This window comes from Balaenoptera borealis (assembly GCF_965194805.1).
Source record: "Balaenoptera borealis genome assembly, chromosome: 13".
In the NCBI taxonomy this organism is placed as follows: domain Eukaryota; kingdom Metazoa; phylum Chordata; class Mammalia; order Artiodactyla; family Balaenopteridae; genus Balaenoptera; species Balaenoptera borealis.
This window is the reverse complement of record NC_138870.1, coordinates 47,809,125-47,828,473: the sequence shown is the minus strand read 5'-3', so window position 1 is coordinate 47,828,473 and position 19,349 is coordinate 47,809,125. Positions and strand designations below refer to the sequence as shown.

Here is a 19,349-nt window from a genome sequence, read left to right as displayed (position 1 = left end):
CTTTGTCCCTGTCCTGGAAGCCTCCTCCCCTGTCCTCCCAGCCCACCTTGTCAGGGTCCAGGGCGAAGTCGGCATCCAGTAGGCCCCCTACATCATCAGGCTCCCCGCCTTCGTACATCTTATAGGTGGGGTTCCCAATCTCCACGTTCATGGCCCCATTGGTCATCCGCTGATGCTGGAAGCCCTTAGCCCTGCGAGGAGGAAGGAGGTTGGGGGCAGGGATTCCAGGGGGATATGGCTAGGGTGGTAAAATCAGGGCCACAATTTTCCAGACTCCCCATAACTCACCCTCGGACTCGCCGCTTGTACCAGAACACCACTCCCGCTACCAGAAGCAGCAGCAGCAGCAAGAGCAGAGGGATTAGGATGGAGGCCATATCTAGAGGGGAGGAGGCGGGAAGCTCAGTCTGAAAGGCTTAGGAGGCACAAAGCCCTCTGTCCCAGGTCCCGGCAGCCCTGCCTCCCCAACCGCTGCCACCTACGTCCAGGCTGCTGTTGGCCGACCACTTGCTCCTCACACCGGGGTCCTGCCATGTGGGGTGGGCACCTGCAGACGGGAGGGGCAGAGCTGAGGAGGCATGACGTCCACAACCGTGACTGCCGGGGAAACTGGGAGGGACCGCAGGATTCTGCTGGTCCGGCTCAGACATGGGGGAGGGAGGGATAATCTAGGCCTCAGTGAGGCGCAGGCCCAACTCACTGGCACTCAGGCATCATTTTGCTGTTCATGGTGCAGGAACCGCCATTGCTGCAGTGGCCAACGCAGGTCAGACAGCTGGGGGCCACCCGGCCATCGGAGCAGCTGCAGGAAGGAGTGAGAGGCTGGGCAGGGCTGATGGAGGGCGTGTGAGATGCTGGGGAAGGGGCGGGGCGGGGCTGGGAGGAGTGGGGGGCGGGTGGGACAGGGCAGGGTCTGGCCGGGCAGACTGCAGGGCGGGGCGCCACTCACTTGCAGGTGACATCCCCGCTCTGCTTGTTGACCACGCAGGCCCCGTCGAGACAGCGGCTACACTTGTTCACCTCACACCTGGGCCCCTCGAAGTAGGCGGTGCAGCGGCACTGCCGGGAGCCGTCAGCAGCCATCTGGCACGTGCCGAAGTTCTCACAGTAGCCAGAGCACTGCCCTGTGGTTTGGGGGGGTGCGAGAGGAGGTGCCTCGAATGCCACCCTCGGGAGGGTCCCCCAGGGGTTGTGGGGGGCAGCTGCCCACCTGAGGGGACCCCCAGGCCTTTTGGGTGACTCCCGCCTCCTCCTGAGCCCCTGGCTGCCCCCACGTCACAGGCTCCAGGGTACAAAGATGTCCCGGAGCATCCTGACAGGGCACTGCTTTTGCTTGAAAAATCCTGATGCCAGAGGGCTCACTACCTCGGTGGGGGGAAGTGTGCTGACCCCTCCGCGGGGGAGCACTGGCAACTTGGGCCTGGCTGGGCCACAAACGGCCTCTCTCCAGAGAACTCGCACCTGTGACATCACCCTACGCTCTCAGACCCCCAGCTCCATCGTCCCCTGCCCCAGGGCCCGGGGACGGCTCACTCACGGTACTGGCAGCGGTCGCCCAGGAAGCCAGGCAGGCATCGGCACTGGGGCTGGTTGCCCTGGTTGACGGTGCAGGTGCTGTTGTTGGCACAGTACCCCGCACACACCTGCTGGGTGCATTTGGGGCCCGTGAAGCCTGTGGGGCACCGGCACGTGGGCATGCCTGGCGGGAGAGGATGTGTGAGCGGGGCTGTGGCCCACTGAGCCGCCCTGCCCTGCTGCAGGGGAACAGGGCTGGGAGGGCCTGGGCGGAGGGCAGACGGCAGAGGAAAGCGACACGGGGTTGGGGGCAGGGGTGAAGTAAGGCAGGGCAGGGGCTGGGGATTTGTCTGAGCGGAGGCGGCTTGCTGGAGGGGCTGGGGCCCAGGGGCCGGGAGGAGTCCCAGCAGGAGAACTGAAGGCCGTACCGGAGGGGGAGGCAGCACAGGTGCCCCCGTTGCGACAGTGCTCCCAGCACTGGTCCAGCTCACACTTGTCGCCCGTGTAGCGGGGCTGGCAGCGGCACTTGGGCTGTCTCCGTGCATTGAGGAAGCAGCTGCCACCATTGAAGCACTGCAGGTTACAGGTTCCGGGCCGAGGAGCTGCAGGAAGGATCATGGGGGGAGGGGCAGAGCCAGGGGGTGGGGAGGGGAATTCAGGGGCTGCAGGGAGGAGGGCTCTGGAGCATGGGATGGGGGACCGGGGAGGGGCGTGAGCATACCGTCCGGCGGGGGCGTTGGTGAGGGCACAGCCACACAGGTGCCATTGTCTAGTCGCTTCCCGTTGGGACAGGTGCAGACAGGCCCACTGGGGCTCAGCAGGCAGAGCCACTCGCACTTCTTGCGGTCACAGGGGTTGGTCACTGCAGGTGAGGGCAAGCGGGGGAGGTTGCTGAGCCCTGTGGACCCAGAACCTCCCCTGCCCACCAGGACCTGAGGCTGCAGCTTGGAGACTCAGCACCCCCTGGCCTTCCCTGCCCCAGCCTGGGCTCTCTGTCTCCGCTCACCTTCAGGCTGCTTGTGCTGGTGGTACAGGACCACATCTGAGGCGTGGCTCAGGCCCCCAGTCAGGTTGATCAACGGACTATGTCCAAACTTATGGATCTTGAAGACACGATTATTGATGTAGGTGACGCCATAGATGTAATCCTCAAAGACATCGATGCTGAAGGGGTGACTTAGGCCTGCAGAGGGGTCAGAGGGGACTCAGGCCCTGGTCACACTCTCCAGGACACTGGGCCCCAAGGCTCCCAGGTACCTCAAACTCAAACATCCCAAAGCAAACTCTCCTCAACCTATTCCTCCTGCTGTGGCCACTACTGGCAAAAGGTCCCATCAGCCCTAGATGTCTGGGGTCAGGATCAACTTCTGCTCCCTCTTCTCACATTGGCTAAGTTCCTATTATTACCCATATCGCCTCCACGCAGCAGCTCAATACTCATTGGTAGAATGAATGAATGGAAAAGTGGCCCAGAGGGTCAGGCCTCAGGCCTGCAGGACTGGTGCAGGGGGTGTCTGGTTGGGAGGGGCCTGAAAGACACTGCAAGACTGTTGAGGGCCAGGCTGAGGAGGATGGTAGGTGCTAGGTGAGGCCTTGGGCTCAGAGGGGGGGACAAGGGCCCAAGGCTGCTGGTGGACTCTAACCTCGTTTGCTGTCAGCAGCCACGATGGGGTCAGTGCCGTTGAGCCGGATGCTGCCGATGACTGAGAGCTTGGCATCCGCCCAGTACAGACGTTCATTGTGGTAATCCACGGCCAGGCCTGGGGGAGCAGAGAGCACTGTGAGGGCCCAGCCTCCCTGCCCCAGGCTGAGGGAGCAAGCAGGACTGTCTCCATGTTTGGGACAGTTCCACTCTGTTCCCATGATCACTCCCAATCACCTCTTCTGGGAAAAGCCTCCACAACCCATCTGTCCCACCCCAGTCCAAGCCTCTTCCCCTCCCTAACTTTTGTGTGGCCCCAGGCTCAGCGAGCCTACCCCTCCCACATCCCCTGCCCACTTCTGCACGGACCTGTGGGCCATTGGATGTTGTCCTGTACCAGTGTCTCCCGAAGGGTCCCATCCATGGCTGCTGTTTCAATCTTGGGGTGGTTCCCCCAGTCTGACCAGTACATGGTGCTGGGGAGGGAGAAGGAATGAGTGTGGCTAGGACCTGGGCTCCCACAGGAGGCCACTCAAGGTGGGCACAGGGCACAGAGACTGCTGGGTACACAGAGAGGAGGGCGCTCTTGTCCACCTCCTCCAGAGAGAACTGGGGGGAGTCAACTTCCTGACCAGGTTAAAGATCTTTTACTCTAAAACCACACTGTGCTGCTCCAGAGTCGTCTAAGTAGGCAGAGCTGCCCCCTGGAGCAGAGGAGAAGCCCAGAACCTGGCTGCCCATGACAGCTAGCCAAGTGGAGGTCAGGCCCCACCTGAGCAGGCCAGCAGGACCCCAGGCAGCATCAGGGAGGGCCAGGGCTGGGCGCAGCCTGGAAGACCCAGGGGCCTGCGGAGGACTCTGACCTCAGGCTGGTCTGGGACAGGAAGGACAAGCCGGGGGATGCTGGGCACCCACCTCCAACCCAGGGGCTTCCTAGCCCCAGCCCAGATGCCTCCCCCCAGGACCCCTGCCCACCCCCTCAGCGGGTCCACCACAATGGCGTGGGGCTCGTCAATCATGCCGGAGATGAGCGTCTTGCGGTTCTCGCCCTTCATCTGTGCCACCTCAATCACATCTCGGCCCGAGTCGGTCCAATACACGTTCCCGGCAACCCAGTCGATGGCGATGCCCCTTGGCATCTTGAGCCCTGAAATCTGGATGAGGGGGTTACAGTTTCAGAGGCTTCCACCTTTTGTCTTCCTGCCCATTGTCCAGCCCCCCGACACCCCGCCAGCCTGTCCCTGCTAGATATCATGACCCTGATTTATTGAGGAACAGAGTAAGGCCCAAAGAGACGAAATAGGTTAGTAAGATGGAATAGGTTAGTTAGTGGGCTGGCTGTGACGATCAGGAACTGAACGTGGCTCTGATGCTGCCGGCCAGGTGCCCCCTGTGCCCTGTAGCCTCGGGCTGCCGTGTGGCAGAAACACCTACTGATGATGGTGCTGCTCTGTCTACCTGCTGTCCGTGCCTCATGGCATAATCCGAAGTCTGCCCTGCATGCCAGTCTCACCCTTTGCCCCTTCCGCTGTCCTCTGCAAACTCTGCTCTGAACAGTCTGCTTTTTGGAGTCTTCCCACCCAGCCCGTGCCTCCATGTAGGTCCCACCCCAGGCTGGGTGCTCACATTGAGGTGGGTGACACCCCGGTCAATCTGTCGCCGGTGGCGATTGGAAGTGGTGGGAGGCGCAGCAGGTGGCAGGCTGCGGTAGGAGATGGTGCCCGTGTGCCAATTGGTCCAGTAGACACGGCCAGCCTTGACATGGACATCCATGGCATCGATGCGGACACTCTCGTCACCCTGGAAGGCCTGCTCATAAGCCGAATGGGGGTGACTGGGGAACAGGCTTCGGATCTCATTGTCATCAGCGATGTACAGGACCTGATACTCAGAGCCTGGAGGGACAAGAGACCAGATGTTGGCGGGGGTGAAAGGTGGGGCTGGGGGCTGTTGGGCCTGGTGCTGGAAGGAGCCGCCGCGATGTGCTCCCCACCCAGCCCAAAGCCTTTCACACTAACAATGTCTCTCCTCCTAATCAAACCATCTGACCCAGCCAGAAGCCTCTGTCATCCTGCCCCAGAGCCAGGCTTGAGGACTCCAGCCTCAGCCCTTGGAACTCCCCTCCCCTCTCCTCCCCTCCCCTCCCCTCCTCTCCTCTCCTGAGGTGATCTAGTGTGACCTGCTGTCCCTCCTCCTCCAGCCTCAGGGACTTCTGCCTCCTCATGGCCTCTGCTAGCATCACCACGGTCCCTGCTCCACACTGATATCTGCTTGCAGGTGCACACGTATGTGGGGGTGTATGAGCATGGCCATGGAGGGGGGCAGGTGTGCATGGGCATCTGAGTGCACTTGGGCACGTGTGGCGGGGTTGTGTGTGCACAGTGTGTGTGTATGCCTGGGTGTGCATACATGGATGTGGGGTGTGTTTGTATACAGGCATGAGGAAGGTGCAGGTGTGCGTCGAAGCATATGTGGGAGTAGAACTTACATGTTCTCACCAAAAAAAAAAAAAAAAAGAAGTAAATACGTGAACTGATAGATGTGTTAACTCGATGGGGGGAATCCTTTCACAAGACGTATGTACATCAAATCATCACCTTGCACACATTAAATATCTTACAATTTTGTCAATTATACCTCAATAAACCTGAAAAAAGCATAATGGGAATATGCAGGTAGGGTACACTTGGCTCTGTAAGTATGGTGATGCGCGCCTGCGTGCTCTCCCCCCAAACTTCCTCAGCCCCAGTACCTCTGGCCCCTGCAGGGCTGCCAGAACTGAGTGCAGAAAGCTGTACTGCGGGTCTGGAATTCCAAGCTTGGGCAAGGGTGCTTGGAGGAAAACACAGCGTTCCAGGTCCCCTTTCTTATCCTGGCGTTGTAAGCCCCGCCCCCTCTCTCCGTCCTCTCCCAGCTCCTACCTTCCGCCTTGCAGGTGTTGTGCGTCTTCATGAAGTTGCGCGCGCAGCTGCACAGGTGGCCGCCCTTGGTGTTGTTGCAGAGCTGTGAGCAGGTGCCGAAGCGTAGGCATTCGTTGATGTCTGGGGGTTACACAGGAGGGTCATGGAAAGTCTTGCGGCTGGGGCTTCTGCCCGACCCGCTGGGCCCCACCTTCCTACCCTGGCATCCAGGCTGGCCTGGCACCGTGTGGAAGCCAGAGCGGCAGGCACAGTACGCGGCTTTCTCGGTGCGCACGCAGCGTGCCTCATCCCCGCAGATGCTGGCGTTGGCGGCGCAGCTGGTCAGCTTGGGGTCTGCGAAGACAGAAAGTCTAGGCCTGGGCTTCGGCTCTCCACCCCTCCCGGCCAAACCCCGCACCAGCACGCCGGGTCTCACCGATGCTGCAGCCCTCCTCGTCAGAGCCATCCCCGCAGTCATCGAACATGTTGCAGCGCAACGAGGAGGAGAGGCAGTGCTGGTTCCGGCATAGAAACTCCTTCTTGTCTTTGCAGTGGGGGGTCTGGGCCGTGGGCGGCTCTGGGGGAGGGCGGGGCTTGAGGTCCAGGGTATTTACCACCCTGCCCCCTCTTCCCACTGGAACCCCCAGTCAGTCACGGGTAGAGGGGGTCCCAAGCCTGGCTGTCAAGCTTCAGGGGAATCTGGTTAAACATCCTGATTCTCAGTCTCCACCTCAATACCTTCCTCAGGGGCTTCTTTCCCTCCAAGACAGGGCCCCCAGGCTCCCGGCAGTGGATCCTCCCCTCTTCTGGATCCTCCCCTCTCCTGGTGAATCGGCTCACTGGACGATGAGCCCACTTGGCCCAGCCCCACTGCCTGTGCAGCACCCCCACTCTAGGCGCCCCAGGCTCCCCCTTACTGGCCCCCTGCTCACCACAGTCCTCCTCATCAGTCCCATCCCCGCAGTTGTCCGTGCCGTCGCACTGGCGCCCGATCCACAGGCAGACGCGGTCGTTCTTGCAACGGAAGGGCCGGTTTGGAGGGCACACGAACCTGGCTGCAGCAGGGAGAGGAGACAAGTCAGAATCAGCCTCGGGGGCGGGCCGAGAGCCACCAGGGTGCGTCAGAACCCCGCCCCTGCCCCGACAGAAGCCCCGCCCACGCCGGGGAGCCCCGCCCCTTCCGAAGCCCCGCCCCGCCCCTGGAGCCTCACCGCACTCCTCTGGGTTCTCGTCTGAGTTGTCCCCGCAGTCGTCCTCGCCGTCGCACTTCCATGCTAGCGGCTTGCACAGGGTGTTGTTGCACTGGAACTCGTCCAGGGGGCAGGTCCGCACTGGGCGTCAGGGGGAGCAAAGAGTAAAGAATGAGCCCTGAGCCCCAGGCTGCTGGCGGCCGGGTCTTGCCCAGACCCCTCCCTCCAGGGGCAGAGACCTAGAGGGAACACGGGGAAAGTGGTGGTACCACCAGATCGAACCCGAGTTTCCTAATTTTCTACCAGCTGGGTAAGCTGGGCAGAACTGCCTCCTCTGGTATTTAGGGGAGAAGAGGCATTTTTGGGAAAGTGTCCAGAGGGGTCCAGAGAGCCCTCTTTCTCTGGTGGTGTGGCAGGGCTCCGGGGCCTACTGTAGTTCAATGGCAGGTACACTCAGCTGGGAGTCAGGAGACCTAGGGTCCAATCCCTGTCCTCAGCCCACCAGCGCAGAGCTAGGATATCTGCCCTCACTGCTCCAAGCGCCAACCTTCTCTCACCCGGCCTGCCCACTGCCGCCTCTGGGCTGTTGAGCCCAGGCCAGTGGCAGGTGCTGCCTCACTGCCCCAGGAAAGGAAAGTGAGCAGGGACTTTACTTCTCAGGGCAGCTGACTGCTGTGTTGGAACTTGTGGGATGGGGCCTGGGTGGACACAGCCCACAGGTTTCTGCTGGATTTCAACCCAACTGACTCTTGGATTAAGTGCTATTGCGGGGTGGGGGTAGGGTGGGAGGGCTGGGGAGCCGAGCTGGAGGGGCTCACCGCCAGTGCCGCAGGCTTCCTCGTCACTGCCGTCCATGCAGTCAGCATCTGCATCACAGCGCCAGCGCAGGGGGATGCAGTGGCCACTCTTGCACTGGAACTGGTCCATGTCACAGCGGGGGGTGCAGTCTTTCTGTGGGCGCAGGAGCAGCATCCTGGTCAGACCTGGGCACCCCTGCAGGCCTGCCCTGACTCTTCTAAGGCCATCCCTCCCTCCTTCTGGTCTCCCTGCCCACCTCGTCTGAGCCATCTGCACAGTCATGATCCCCATCACATTTCCAGCGCCCAGCGATGCAGCGGCCATTGGCACAGGAGAACTCACTCTCAGAGCAGGGCCGAGGGGCTGGGAAGGACAGGGGAGAGACAGGCCCCAGGAGGGTGGGCATAGGGACTCAGCCCTTGAGAGCATCTCCAGCCCTTGCAGAGCAATATCACCCATCCCTGTGTCCCTGAAGGCCACAGTTGACTGGCATAATGACCAAGATGCTCAACTAATCCCAGGCAAGCCAACTGGCTGCCCTCATGGGACTGGTCGGGCCCAGAGGGCACTCACACTTGCCCCTCTGGGGCAGACACATGAGAGAGGGCACGGGTCCCTGGCCCTGCCCTCAGGACAGACTGTGTGTGGGGAGGGGAAGGGAGGGACAAGACCACTAAGACAAGCACCAGGGTTTAGGGAGAGGTCAGTAAAGGATGATGGGCTGGCACAGCACGGGGACAGGTGGGCTCTGGGGCAGCAGCAGGGGATGTGGTAGGAGCACGGGCACATCAGAGACACCTACCTCTGCAACCCCAAGAGGACAGTGTGAAAATGGAGAGAAACATGAGATGAGGTGAAATGGCACAAACTCAAATACACAACATGGAGCGGGGTGGGGGGGGGGTGAGGCGGGAGGGAGCTCCTGACCCCCAGCCCTGGGAAGCAGCCACCTGCTCTAGTGCAGCCTGGTGGCAGTAGGGGCAGGGGTACTGCGCGGGGAGGTCTCCTGGGGGAGGACACCTGCTGGGCCGGGTGGGACGGGGTAGGGGACATACTGCAGCTCTCCTCGTCGGAGTTGTCGCCACAGTCATTGTCGTAATCGCACTGCCAGCGGCCCGGCACACAGCGGTTGTTCTTGCAGCGGAACTGGTAGGGCTCACAGGTACGCTCGTCTAGAAGAGGCAAGATTGAAGGGCAGTCAGGGACAGAGTGGGGGGCAGACGTCAGGGTCCCGGAAGGTGTGGTCAGGATGGCCAGGAGCGGGAGAGTGGGCATTCCAGCCTGACAAAGGTCAGCAGTGGGAGTCCAGGCCGTGTTCTGAGATGTGGAGTCTATGGGAACTTCTGGGGCAGGAGGGACAAGAGTGGAGGGAGCTGCTTTGGGGAGGGGATCGACAGATCCCATAGGGTGGGCAGGTGTGTGCTGATGAGGTGCTGGCGGGAGTGGGGACGGGAATTAGACAGGAGGTGGTGGGCACAGGCCGTACGGGGACCCAGGCGGCAGGCAGCCCCAGCCCACCCCGTCAGGTGCCTTCCCCTGGAGCAGGGCTGGGGAAGCTCACCACACTCTTCTTTGGGCTCATCCGAGCCGTCCCCGCAGTCGTCCTCTCCATCGCACTTCCAGCGCGCCGGGATACAGCGGCCCGAGTCCTTGCAGCGGAATTCATCCACTCCACAGGTCATCTGGGCTGCAAGGGGGTGGCCCAGTGATGAGGGGGAGGCTCCTTTCAGGAATGCACTGTGAGGGTGTGGTCTGGGTGGGAGCGGCCATCGAGGGGGGTCACACGTGGGGGTGGTGGGAGCAGCAGACACTGTGGAGGGAGGGTGGGCTCCAGGAGACTCACTGCAGTTGGCGGGCTCGTCACTGCCGTCCACACAGTCGTTGTCCCGGTCACAGACCCAGACTCGGGGGATGCAGCGCTTGGTGATGGAGCACTGGAACTGGTTGGGGGCACAGGTCACCTCGGCTGCGGGGTTGGGGAGAGAATGAGGACCTGCCCATTCCGCCTCCCCACCACAGTTCAAGATCCCCATCTTCTCCCTCTTCCAAGCCCTGGCCTTGTCCTGGCCCTGCCAGCAATTTCTTGGGAGGAAGGAAAATTATCTTCAATTTTGGTGATTTTGTCTTCTGGATCTGCACATCTCTACGATGTGCATGATGATTTTACGAGCAAACCAAGTCACACCCCATATAATTTATGTTGCTCATCTAGTAACATTACTTGAGAGCAGCACGACCCCTAGAAGAAGCGGGGGCTAGATTTCAATGTGAATCGTGTTTCCGTGCCCGTTTTCCACCACCCCCCTCCCTGCCACCACCCGGGGCACTCACGGCAGTCCCTCTCATCCTCCCCGTCTCCGCAGTTGTCCTGCCCATTGCAGCGGAAGATGCCGGGAATACAGCGGTTGGTGTTGGTGCACTTGAACTGACTGGGCAAGCAGACGTGGATGTCTGTGGGGGTGGGAGGAGGGGAGGGTCACTAACGGTGGATGCAGGACTCGGGAAGGGCGGGGGTCCCACTCCCTCAGGGGGGAGAGCGCAGGCCCAGGGCTGGAGCAGCAGGAGTCCAGCCTGGAGAGGTGGCCGCTGTGGGCTGAGCCTCCTTGCCCTGGGAGCGCAGTTACCAAACCCCCAAATCCCGGGGAGGACAAGGCGGGGCGGGAGGGCAGCGCTTTACCGCAGTTGGCCTCGTCACTGTTGTCCTGGCAGTCGTTGTCCCCGTCACAGATGAAGGCAGGGTTCGTGCAGATGCCTGTCGAGCACTGGAACTGTCCTGGGCGGCACTTGAACTCGGCTGCCGGGAGGGGAGGCTCAGCATCAGCAGGGCCGGGGGGTGGGCCACTCGGGGCCTCGGGAGTCGGGCGGCCCTGACGCAGGACCCTCTTGCCACCCCGCCCGGGCACTCACGACAGTCCGGGGGCTCGTCCGAGTGGTCCCCGCAGTCGTCCTCCGTGTCACACTTCCACCAGAAGGGGATGCACTTGTCGTTCTTGCACACAAACTGGAGGGCAGGTGGGGGCGAGAGGGGTTGGTGGGGGTCTGGGGAACTCAGGAGGTTTTCTTTCGAGGGGCCGGGATGTCTCAAAGAAGCAGGGGGGTCAGGTATCTCGGGGGGAGGTTGAGCTGGATGGGAGGTTGGGGTGTGGTGAGCGCAGGAAGGCCAGGCGAGGGGGCATCTGTGTGGAGGTCGGCGGGGGGGGTCAGGGTTAGGGGGTGGGGTGTTTGTGTGAGGTGACGGGTGTAAAAGTATTGCTGTGGGGAGACAAGAGGTAGGCAAGAAATGCGGGGGTGTTAGCGTGGGAAAACCAGATGTGTGAGGACAGTAGGGCGGGTGCTGGGGTCCCAGGAGGAGTGCGGGTAGTGGTGTGGGAGATCGGGGAACGAGGCATGGGGAGCGGGGTCTGGGGAAGAGCCTCACCTGGCTGGCCGTGCAGTTGGACACACAGTTGCGCCCGTCGCCGCCCAGGTAGAAGTTGGTGGGACAGGCACACTTGTGGCCGCCCCCGGGGGACAGCAGGCACAGGTTGCTGCAGCCGCCATTGTTGACCTTGCAGGGGTGGTTGGGCACTGCCGGAGGAAACGTGGTTAGAGGGTGGCGGACTGGCCCAGTTTACGGACCACTGCTCCCTGGGCCGCCGGCCTCTGGCAGGGCGAGGGCAGTGCTCACTGGTAACACGTTTTCTGGTCTTTCAAAGGCTGCCTGGCCCATCTATCCTGGGCAGAGGTGGGATGGGTCCAGACCCTGCTCTTTCAGGAGGGAGCTGAAGCCAGAGATAGGAGAGGACTCTCCTGAGGTCCCAGGATCAGGCTGGACCCGAACCCCGCAGGCTGCCTCCCCTGTGCTCTCCCCCTCAGCTCTGGCCTGCCTGCCTTTGGGGTCTGGCCTTGGTGGTCTCCACCCAGACCTGCTCTACTGGACGGCCTCAGGGCCTCGCTGCTACAAAACTAGGGCTGGACCCCAGCTGGGCTGTAGCTCCTGAGAGCCAGAGCACAGCCTGTCTATAGGCCTCCGAATCTCCTGGTGTCTGCAGGCACTGCTTGGTCAGTGCTGGGGAAGGGGTGGGCTGGAACCCCTGCTGAGACGGTGGAGCCCCATCCCACCTCAGGGGCCCCTCGTGCCTGGCTCATCGGGGGTCGGCTCTCGGTCCTTGGCCACTTACCATCGGGCTGGCGCAGGGCATGGAAGACGTGCAGGTCCATGGGCCGGTGCAGTGTGCTGATGAGGAGCGTCTTGTTGGTGCCCGTGGTCTTGTGGGCTCTGTTGATGGACTTTGTCTCCCAGTCGGTCCAGTAGACGTAGTCCTCGAACAGGGTCAGGGCGAAGATGTGTGGTATGTCCTGGCTCAGCACTGAGGGCGGCAGGGGGCCGGGGGACAGGCCGGGCGGCCGGTCAGCACCGAGTAGTACTGGGCGCCTTCCCTACTGGGCCCTTAACCCCAGAGCAATGCTGTGAGGTGGGCACTAGCCCCGCTCCAGCCCCTGGCCGCACAGCTGGTAAGTGGCAGAGCTGAAACGCAACTCCTGGCCTGTCTGACAGCAGGTTCCTGCCCAAATACACTCTACGGTTCCCTGTGAGGGAGTGGGGGCGTCCTGGGTACGCCAGCCCCAGTCCTGCTCCCACCTTCCTCGGGGCCTGTCATCTGAAACTGTGCATGGCAAGGTGCCTCTCTCTCTCCTTCCCGAGGGAGCTGGTGGTGGCCTCAGGCCTGGGCGGATCCAGGGGGCATACCCTGGGGTGCTCTGAACCCCCAGACCCCTGGTGGGTGGTGTCCTCAGACCATGCCCTCTGGCTTTTAAGCCTACTCTTGCCCCAAAGGCCTGATCCCCTGTAGCTTCAGAACCCCCATCCCCACTAGGTCTGCTGTGCCTGGGCAGCCTCACTGGCACACTGACCGACGTGACGATTGGAGCCATCCAGGCTGGCAAACTCAATGTAGTCCTCACGGGCGTCGGCCCAGTAGATGCGCTCGGTGACGTAGTCCAGTGTCAGGCCGTTGGGCCACGTGATCTTGGTGTCCACGATGACACTGCGGCCAGACCCATCCATGCCGATCCGGCCGATCAGTGAGTGGTCCCCCCAGTCTGTCCAGTACAGGTACCTGTCAGGTGGGTGAGCAGTGAGCCCTGAGAGATCCAGCAACTGGTCCCACCAGGAGCCTGCAGGGAGGCTGGGCCTGGACGCCCGAGTGTACCAGCTGCTTTCAGAGGCTCCCCCAACCCTCCTCGCCCACGTACCCATTCTGCACGTCCACCACCAGAGCCCTGGGCTCACGGAGGCCAGAGCTGACCAACACCGTGCGATAGGCCCCGTTGAGCTTGGACACTTCGATGGTGTCCCGGCCTTTGTCACACCAGTATAGGTTGCCGCCGACCCAATCCACAGCCAGCCCGTCGGGGTTGCTGAGGCCCGTCCTGTGCAGCACCTGCGGGCAGGGGCAGGGAGGAAGGGCCCTGGGTGAGTTGGGGCAGGACTCTCAGCCACTCTAGGAACACAGTGGATGGAAAAGGCCCAGCCCCGGGCATGGTGTCAGCCCAGGCTCGAGGAAAGGGGTCTCTGGATGAGAGAGACCACAACCCAAACCCCACAGTGCCCGGGAGCACAGGTTTAAGGGAGGTCAGACAGAAGGGGAACTTACTGCTAATTAGGGAAAGAGAGACAGGAATCTCCTAGACCTCGCTCGCTGGGCTTAGGGGAGAGAGGAGTAAGGACAAGCAGAGTCCTGCGGTGACTCAGTGTGGAGCGGGGAAAAGGAATAATTCAGTGGGGTGGGTGAGAAGAAGGGGAGATGGCCTTGAAACAGAGAGGGCCCTCTGGGCAGGGACACGGGCTGACTCTCTGCCCCCGGCCTCACCTGTACATTGCTCCCGTTAAGGTGCATCCTTCGGATCATGCTGCCCTGGGTTGTCACGTCTGTCCAGTAAATCATCTGCTCTCGGTAGTCAAAGTCCAAGGCGACAGCGTTGTTTAGGCCCTTGGTTTGGGGGGTGAGCAACCGAAGAGTCAGGACGTGGATGGCGGGAGAAGTCAGTGGGGGGATGGCCATGGGCCCGAGTGTGGAGAACGAGGGGCTGTACTGGGTGAGGGACGTAGCTGTGGGTCTGGGGAGGCAGTGGGGTGAGGAGGGCGGGTCTGGCACCTGCTTAAGCAGCGTGTAGTTGGAGCCATCCAGGTTGAGCTTGCGCAGGTAGTACCGGTTGGCGAAGATCAGAAACGGCTCCTCGTCTGGAGGCAGAGGAGGCCGGCTCAGCTGCTGGCTGGGGCACATTCTAGCACCCCCGGTCCCCAGCCTGCCTTCAGCCCTGCTGCTCCAGCCCGCCCGCCACAGCCCCCGGCTGCCTGCCAGGGCCAACGGCACACCCTCTAAGCCCCCGTCTCACCAGTCACAGCTTTGCAGCTATGGGGGTCGCCGCCGCGGGGGGCGTAGCCCTCCACGCACAGACACTTGTAGCTGCCGTGGGTGTTGATGCAACGCTGGCTGCAGGGGAAGGTGGTGCTGCACTCGTCCACGTCAGCGCACGTCCGGCCGTCGTCCTTCAGGCGGAAGCCAGGGCGGCAGCGGCACTGCGGGCACAGGGAGCCTGGGGTGGGCACGGGCAGGGGTCTGGGCCGCCCCAGGAACTGCAGGCCTCTCACCTCGAGACCGAGGGTCAGAAGCCCCCTCCACCCTGGGTGGCTGGCTGTGACGGGGAAGCCCAGCCTCACCAAGGGAAGCAGGCAGCACACAGGCACTGAGCTGGCCCACGCCAGCCGTCGGGCTCTCACCCCCACCCAAACCACTGGCGTGAGTCCCCAGTGACCGCCACGACTCTGCGTCCCGAGGTCGAGGCTCAGGCCTCCTCTTACGTGACCCGCGAGCCTCATCTGACAGAGCCCATCACCTCTTCCTCCAGCACTTTCTTCGCTTGGCTGCTCTCCCGCCCCCAAGGCTGCCCCTGCTCAGGCTCCTCTGCTGCTCCCCCCTCACCTCACTGCCCTCAGCGTGGCTGAGCACAGGGCTCAGGCCTCGGACCTCCCTCTTCCTCATCTACACTCGCCCCCTTCGGGATCTTATCCAGACTCATGACTTAAATGCCGTCTCTATGGTGATAGCTCCCAGACTCTCTCTCCTTTCTGGCCTCTCCCTTGAACTGCAGACCTGCGCATCTGGTGCCTGCTTGACATCTGCATGCCCCTCCTTCTCTCGTGCCCCTGAACTCATCTGCCAGCAAAGCCTGCTGGCTCTACCTTCCAAACAGATGCAGAACCAACTAAGCAGAGATTTCTGTTCTGCTCAACGCTGGGTCCCCAGTGCCTAGAACACTGCCTGGCAAAACAGGAGCTGAGTTAGCCCTTGTTGGATGGATGGATGGATGAATGAATGAATGAATGAATGAGGGATGGAGAAGGGAGCCCCAGCCAGGCTCGGAAGCGTGGAGGCTCCCACCCGGGGCACAGCACACCTTGAAGCCGATCTTGAGGTCCTCGCAGTCCTGGCTGCAGCCGCTGAGCTTGCGGCTGAGACACTCGTTGACGTGGCAGCCGCGCTCGTCCGAGCCATCGCCGCAGTCGTCCTGACCGTTGCAAAGCAGCGCCTCGGCCACGCAGCGCCCGCTGCTGCACAGGAACTGCGAGGAGGCGTTGCACTTGTGCTCTGGGGGGACGGAGGTGGCGGGTCAGCCGGGTCCTGGGCGGTCTGGGCGATGGGGCCAGGGGCCGAGAGTGGGGAGGGAGCCACGCGTGGGGCCCACCTGGGCTGGTGCAGTGCGGGTTCTTGGGGGCCTCGTCGCTCTGGTCGTGGCAGTCATTTTCACCATCGCACTCCCACTGGCGGGAGCTCAGGCAGCGCCCGTTGGCGCAGCGGAACTCGTTGGGGCCGCAGGTCGGGTACTCTGCGGTGGGAGGGGGCAGGTGAGGCTGGCGGCCTGTGCATGGAGGGCGGGGCCCCCTCCCACCGCGGCCCCGGGCTCACCACACTCGGGGGACTCGTCAGAGCCGTCGGCGCAGTCCCGGTCGTGGTCACACATGAAGTGCTTGGGGATGCACTGGCGGTTCTGACACATGAACTCGCGGTCCTCACAGGTGCTGTTGTACACTGCGGACAAAGGCGGACACGGCCCCTCAGCCCCCGCCCGACCGGCTGCTGACTGTCACCCCCCGACCTTCCTGTGGTCTGAGTGGTAGAATGGGCAGAGCGCTGGACGGGGCGTCTGGACACCTGGGCTGTAGACAGGGCTCTGCCACTGACTGCCTGAGTGACCCCTGCGGAAACACTTCCTCCCCTCGACCTCGGTCTCCCCTTCTGCAAAGTGAGACTGTGGCCCCACCACTCACAGCAGCCGGCTGTGACGCTCTCATCAGCGCCGTCAGCACAGTCCTTGTCACCGTCACAGAGCCAGCGCTCGGGGACACACACGTGGGTGCCAGGGCAGGAGAAGGAGTTGGGGCCGCATGTCTTGCCTTCTGTGGAGGGAACAGGGAGCCACTGAGAGACGCAGGAGCGGGAGGAGCAGGGCCAGGCAGCTGGGGTGACGTCCCCACTGCTGTGCTGTCCCCGGGTGGGGTGCGTGGGGGGCTCTGCCCTTCCCGGGGCCACCTCCCCAGCCAGACCCCAGGCCCCTCTCACCACAGTGAGCGGCCTCGTCCGAGCCGTCCCCGCAGTCATCGCTGCCGTCACACAGCCACTGCTTGGAGATGCAGCGATGGTTCTGGCACTCAAACTGGGCCTCTGAGCAGAACTTGTCTGGGGCAGTCAGAAGCCACAGTTAGATGGGGGAGGGATGGCGGGTCACCCAGCTGGGCAGGTAGATGCCAGAGGACGGATGGGAGAGATACCCATGGCACCCTCTGTGGGGGGCTCAGCAGGGGCTGGAGAGACGGCCCCCGTCTCAGAGCCTGAGGGTCTGGGTTGGGAGCATGGGGTGAAGCCCTGGGTGCCCTTCTCAAAGGAGGGCATTTCCTGCGAGGGAACCAAGAGGCGGGGCCTGGACAGGGTCTCAGCGGCTAAGGCGAAGCCCCAACCCCACAGGTCCTCTGGGTGCCTAGCTCAGGCGAGCGGGTGCTTGCGGTCACTCACTGCAGTGGGTCTCATCCTCGCCATGTTCACAGTCGTCCTCCTTGTCACACGTCCAACTCATGGGGATGCAGCGCCCACTGGGGCAGGCGAAGTAGTTCAGGGGGCATCTGGGGCGCTTCACACCTGGGGGCGAGGGAGGCATGAAGGCACAGCCACCTCGGGGGTCTGCTGCCCACCACACACCTGCCCACTGGCCCGACCTGGGCAGTCGCGCTCATCGCTATAGTCCCCGCAGTCGTTCGCGCCATCGCACACCCAGCTGGGCGCGTAGCAGAGGGAGGTCCGCTCACAGGGCTGGAAGCGCACGCCCTTCACCCCCAGGCGGAAGTAGCTGCTGCAGTCTGTGGCGCCTGGCGAAGGCGAGGATGAGGGGTGACACCAGGTTCCCTCCAAACACCCTCCCTTAGAGCTGCTGGCCCATACGGCGCCTTCAAGCGTTTTAGAAAATTGAACCGTGTTGTTCAGGGGGGAGGGGGGTGGTGGTGCTTTGCCCACACTTTCCAATCCCCGCCCCCTCCCTGAGTCTCAGGGAGCCCAGGCCCGGGGCAGACTGGGAGGGGACTGAGGCTGCCACGTGGGCCAGAGGGAAGGCAGAGAGGAGCCCGGGCAGGAGGGCAGGGCACCCGAGGAGGCACCCAGGAAAGGGGCATCACTCACTGCAGTTCATCTCGTCCGAAGCATCCTCACAGTCCACAAACTGGTTGCAGCGACTGGAGTTCCCAATGCAGGTGCCATCCCGGCAGCGGAATTCGCCCACACCGCAGGCCGTCTCTAGAACAGCACCCACCCAGTACCATCAGGCGGGGTCCTCCCTGGGGGGGCCAGGCAGGCCCAGGCCAGAGCTCCCGGCCCAAAGTGCCTGTCCAGCCCCATCATATAGTGCCCTGAACCAGACTCCTTGGGGCCTGGGGACCAAAGATCAGCAAGGGAGAGGGTGGGGCAGGGTTGGGGGCGGTCCGAGGCCCGGCACCGGTCCCACTCACTGTTGCAGGGAATCTCATCAGAACCGTCCCCACAGTCGTCTGCTCCGTTGCACCACAGCATGTTGGACACACAGCGCCCATTGTTGCACTGGCGGAAAGTCTTCTTGCAGCGGCGTGTGTCTGCGGAGCGGGGAGCAGGCCACAGTCAGCAGCAGCTACAGGGGAGGGGCTGCCTCTGATGAGGCGTCCTGCGTTTGCTCCCTTGACAAACTTGAGGCTTTGCTACGGGCCCGGCATGGGGCTAGACTCCTCGGGTCGGGGTTGCGGGGGGCGGCTTTTGCTCCTCTCACTCCCATGCCGCACCCTGCTGCGGGCTGAGGCGGGTGACTCAGGAGGTGGGGGCCTGGGGGCGCGGGCGGGGGCTCTGGGGCTGGAGGAGGCTCCTTACTGCAGTAGGACGGCTTCTCATCAGACTTGTCCTTGCAGTGGGAGACGCCGTCGCATGTCAGGCTGAAGTTGATGCACTCGCCGTTGGCACACTCGAACTCATCTTGAGCTCGGCACGAGGAATTCACGGCTGGGGAGGAAGGTGGAGGAGCTTCCTGAGGCAGGGCCTTGGGGCTCTGAGTGCCCATACGCCTCTCCCCCCAGGAACTGAGGCCATCCTGTCGCACCTTGATGAAAGGCTTTGTGGGGCTGGGCTGTTGGAGAGTCTGGGAGGAGACGGTCCCCGTCTACGCCCAGGGCCCCCCGTCAGTGCCCTCCTCCCTCCTCCCCCTCTCACCCTGGCAGCTGAGGTCGTCCTGGAGGATGCGGCCCCCTCGGCAGGAGCAGTTGACATGGCCTTGGTGAGTGAGCAGACACAGGTCTTGGCAGCCCCCGTTGTTGATGCGACAAGGGGAGAGTTCGCCTGAGGCAGGGATGGAGGACAGTGGGCTAAGCGCGTTCTCTGCTGTGCACACGCAGAATCCCCCCCCACCCCCAACAGCTTCGACGAGCTTCCTGGCACCGCCTGTGACACGGTGGCTCACGGCTGGGGCGGGGGCTGCCGTGGGAAGGCCGGGTGGGAGCATTTGGGTGAGCCTGAGGTTGAGGATGTGTGTGCTCTTAGGTGGGGTGACTGGGGCTCTGAGCCGTACTCTGGAGAGAGTCAAGCCTAAGGTCGTGTGTGTCGTGGTGGGCGCCCTGGGGCACGTGTGAGGAGTGTGTGAGAGGCCGGCACAGCTGCACATCTGTGTGGGGACCCTTGGTCGTCAAGCCAGTGTGGGACCGTGTCTGTGCACGTGCACACAGAGGGTGGAGTAGGCAGTGCCTGGGATGGGTGTGAG

The 19,349-nt window shown here is 62.8% G+C and overlaps 1 protein-coding gene across 2 annotated transcripts in view; it reads right to left on the bottom strand.

Annotated features, from left to right (window-relative positions):
- Nucleotides 1-19,349, bottom strand: part of LRP1 (LDL receptor related protein 1) — a 79,496-nt gene that overhangs the window by 868 nt on the left and 59,279 nt on the right. For both annotated transcript variants that reach the window (XM_082350879.1, XM_082350880.1), the window contains 44 exons: nt 18,806-18,931; nt 18,470-18,598; nt 18,082-18,201; nt 17,756-17,869; nt 17,299-17,448; nt 17,099-17,221; nt 16,649-16,765; nt 16,357-16,485; nt 15,995-16,117; nt 15,774-15,914; nt 15,486-15,676; nt 14,424-14,607; nt 14,183-14,268; nt 13,898-14,017; nt 13,281-13,468; nt 12,939-13,144; nt 12,206-12,394; nt 11,464-11,612; nt 10,953-11,046; nt 10,723-10,839; nt 10,377-10,496; nt 9,889-10,011; nt 9,607-9,732; nt 9,101-9,217; nt 8,302-8,408; nt 8,066-8,198; nt 7,269-7,388; nt 6,990-7,112; nt 6,494-6,634; nt 6,277-6,411; nt 6,079-6,198; nt 4,784-5,052; nt 4,133-4,311; nt 3,527-3,633; nt 3,159-3,275; nt 2,522-2,698; nt 2,237-2,377; nt 1,944-2,117; nt 1,538-1,699; nt 950-1,124; nt 701-802; nt 483-547; nt 289-379; nt 47-191 (listed from right to left, as the gene is read on the bottom strand). In XM_082350879.1, the coding sequence (XP_082207005.1) occupies nt 47-191; nt 289-379; nt 483-547; nt 701-802; nt 950-1,124; nt 1,538-1,699; nt 1,944-2,117; nt 2,237-2,377; nt 2,522-2,698; nt 3,159-3,275; nt 3,527-3,633; nt 4,133-4,311; nt 4,784-5,052; nt 6,079-6,198; nt 6,277-6,411; nt 6,494-6,634; nt 6,990-7,112; nt 7,269-7,388; nt 8,066-8,198; nt 8,302-8,408; nt 9,101-9,217; nt 9,607-9,732; nt 9,889-10,011; nt 10,377-10,496; nt 10,723-10,839; nt 10,953-11,046; nt 11,464-11,612; nt 12,206-12,394; nt 12,939-13,144; nt 13,281-13,468; nt 13,898-14,017; nt 14,183-14,268; nt 14,424-14,607; nt 15,486-15,676; nt 15,774-15,914; nt 15,995-16,117; nt 16,357-16,485; nt 16,649-16,765; nt 17,099-17,221; nt 17,299-17,448; nt 17,756-17,869; nt 18,082-18,201; nt 18,470-18,598; nt 18,806-18,931 (6,065 nt within the window). The remainder of the gene's footprint in view (nt 1-46; nt 192-288; nt 380-482; nt 548-700; nt 803-949; nt 1,125-1,537; nt 1,700-1,943; nt 2,118-2,236; nt 2,378-2,521; nt 2,699-3,158; nt 3,276-3,526; nt 3,634-4,132; nt 4,312-4,783; nt 5,053-6,078; nt 6,199-6,276; nt 6,412-6,493; nt 6,635-6,989; nt 7,113-7,268; nt 7,389-8,065; nt 8,199-8,301; nt 8,409-9,100; nt 9,218-9,606; nt 9,733-9,888; nt 10,012-10,376; nt 10,497-10,722; nt 10,840-10,952; nt 11,047-11,463; nt 11,613-12,205; nt 12,395-12,938; nt 13,145-13,280; nt 13,469-13,897; nt 14,018-14,182; nt 14,269-14,423; nt 14,608-15,485; nt 15,677-15,773; nt 15,915-15,994; nt 16,118-16,356; nt 16,486-16,648; nt 16,766-17,098; nt 17,222-17,298; nt 17,449-17,755; nt 17,870-18,081; nt 18,202-18,469; nt 18,599-18,805; nt 18,932-19,349) is intronic.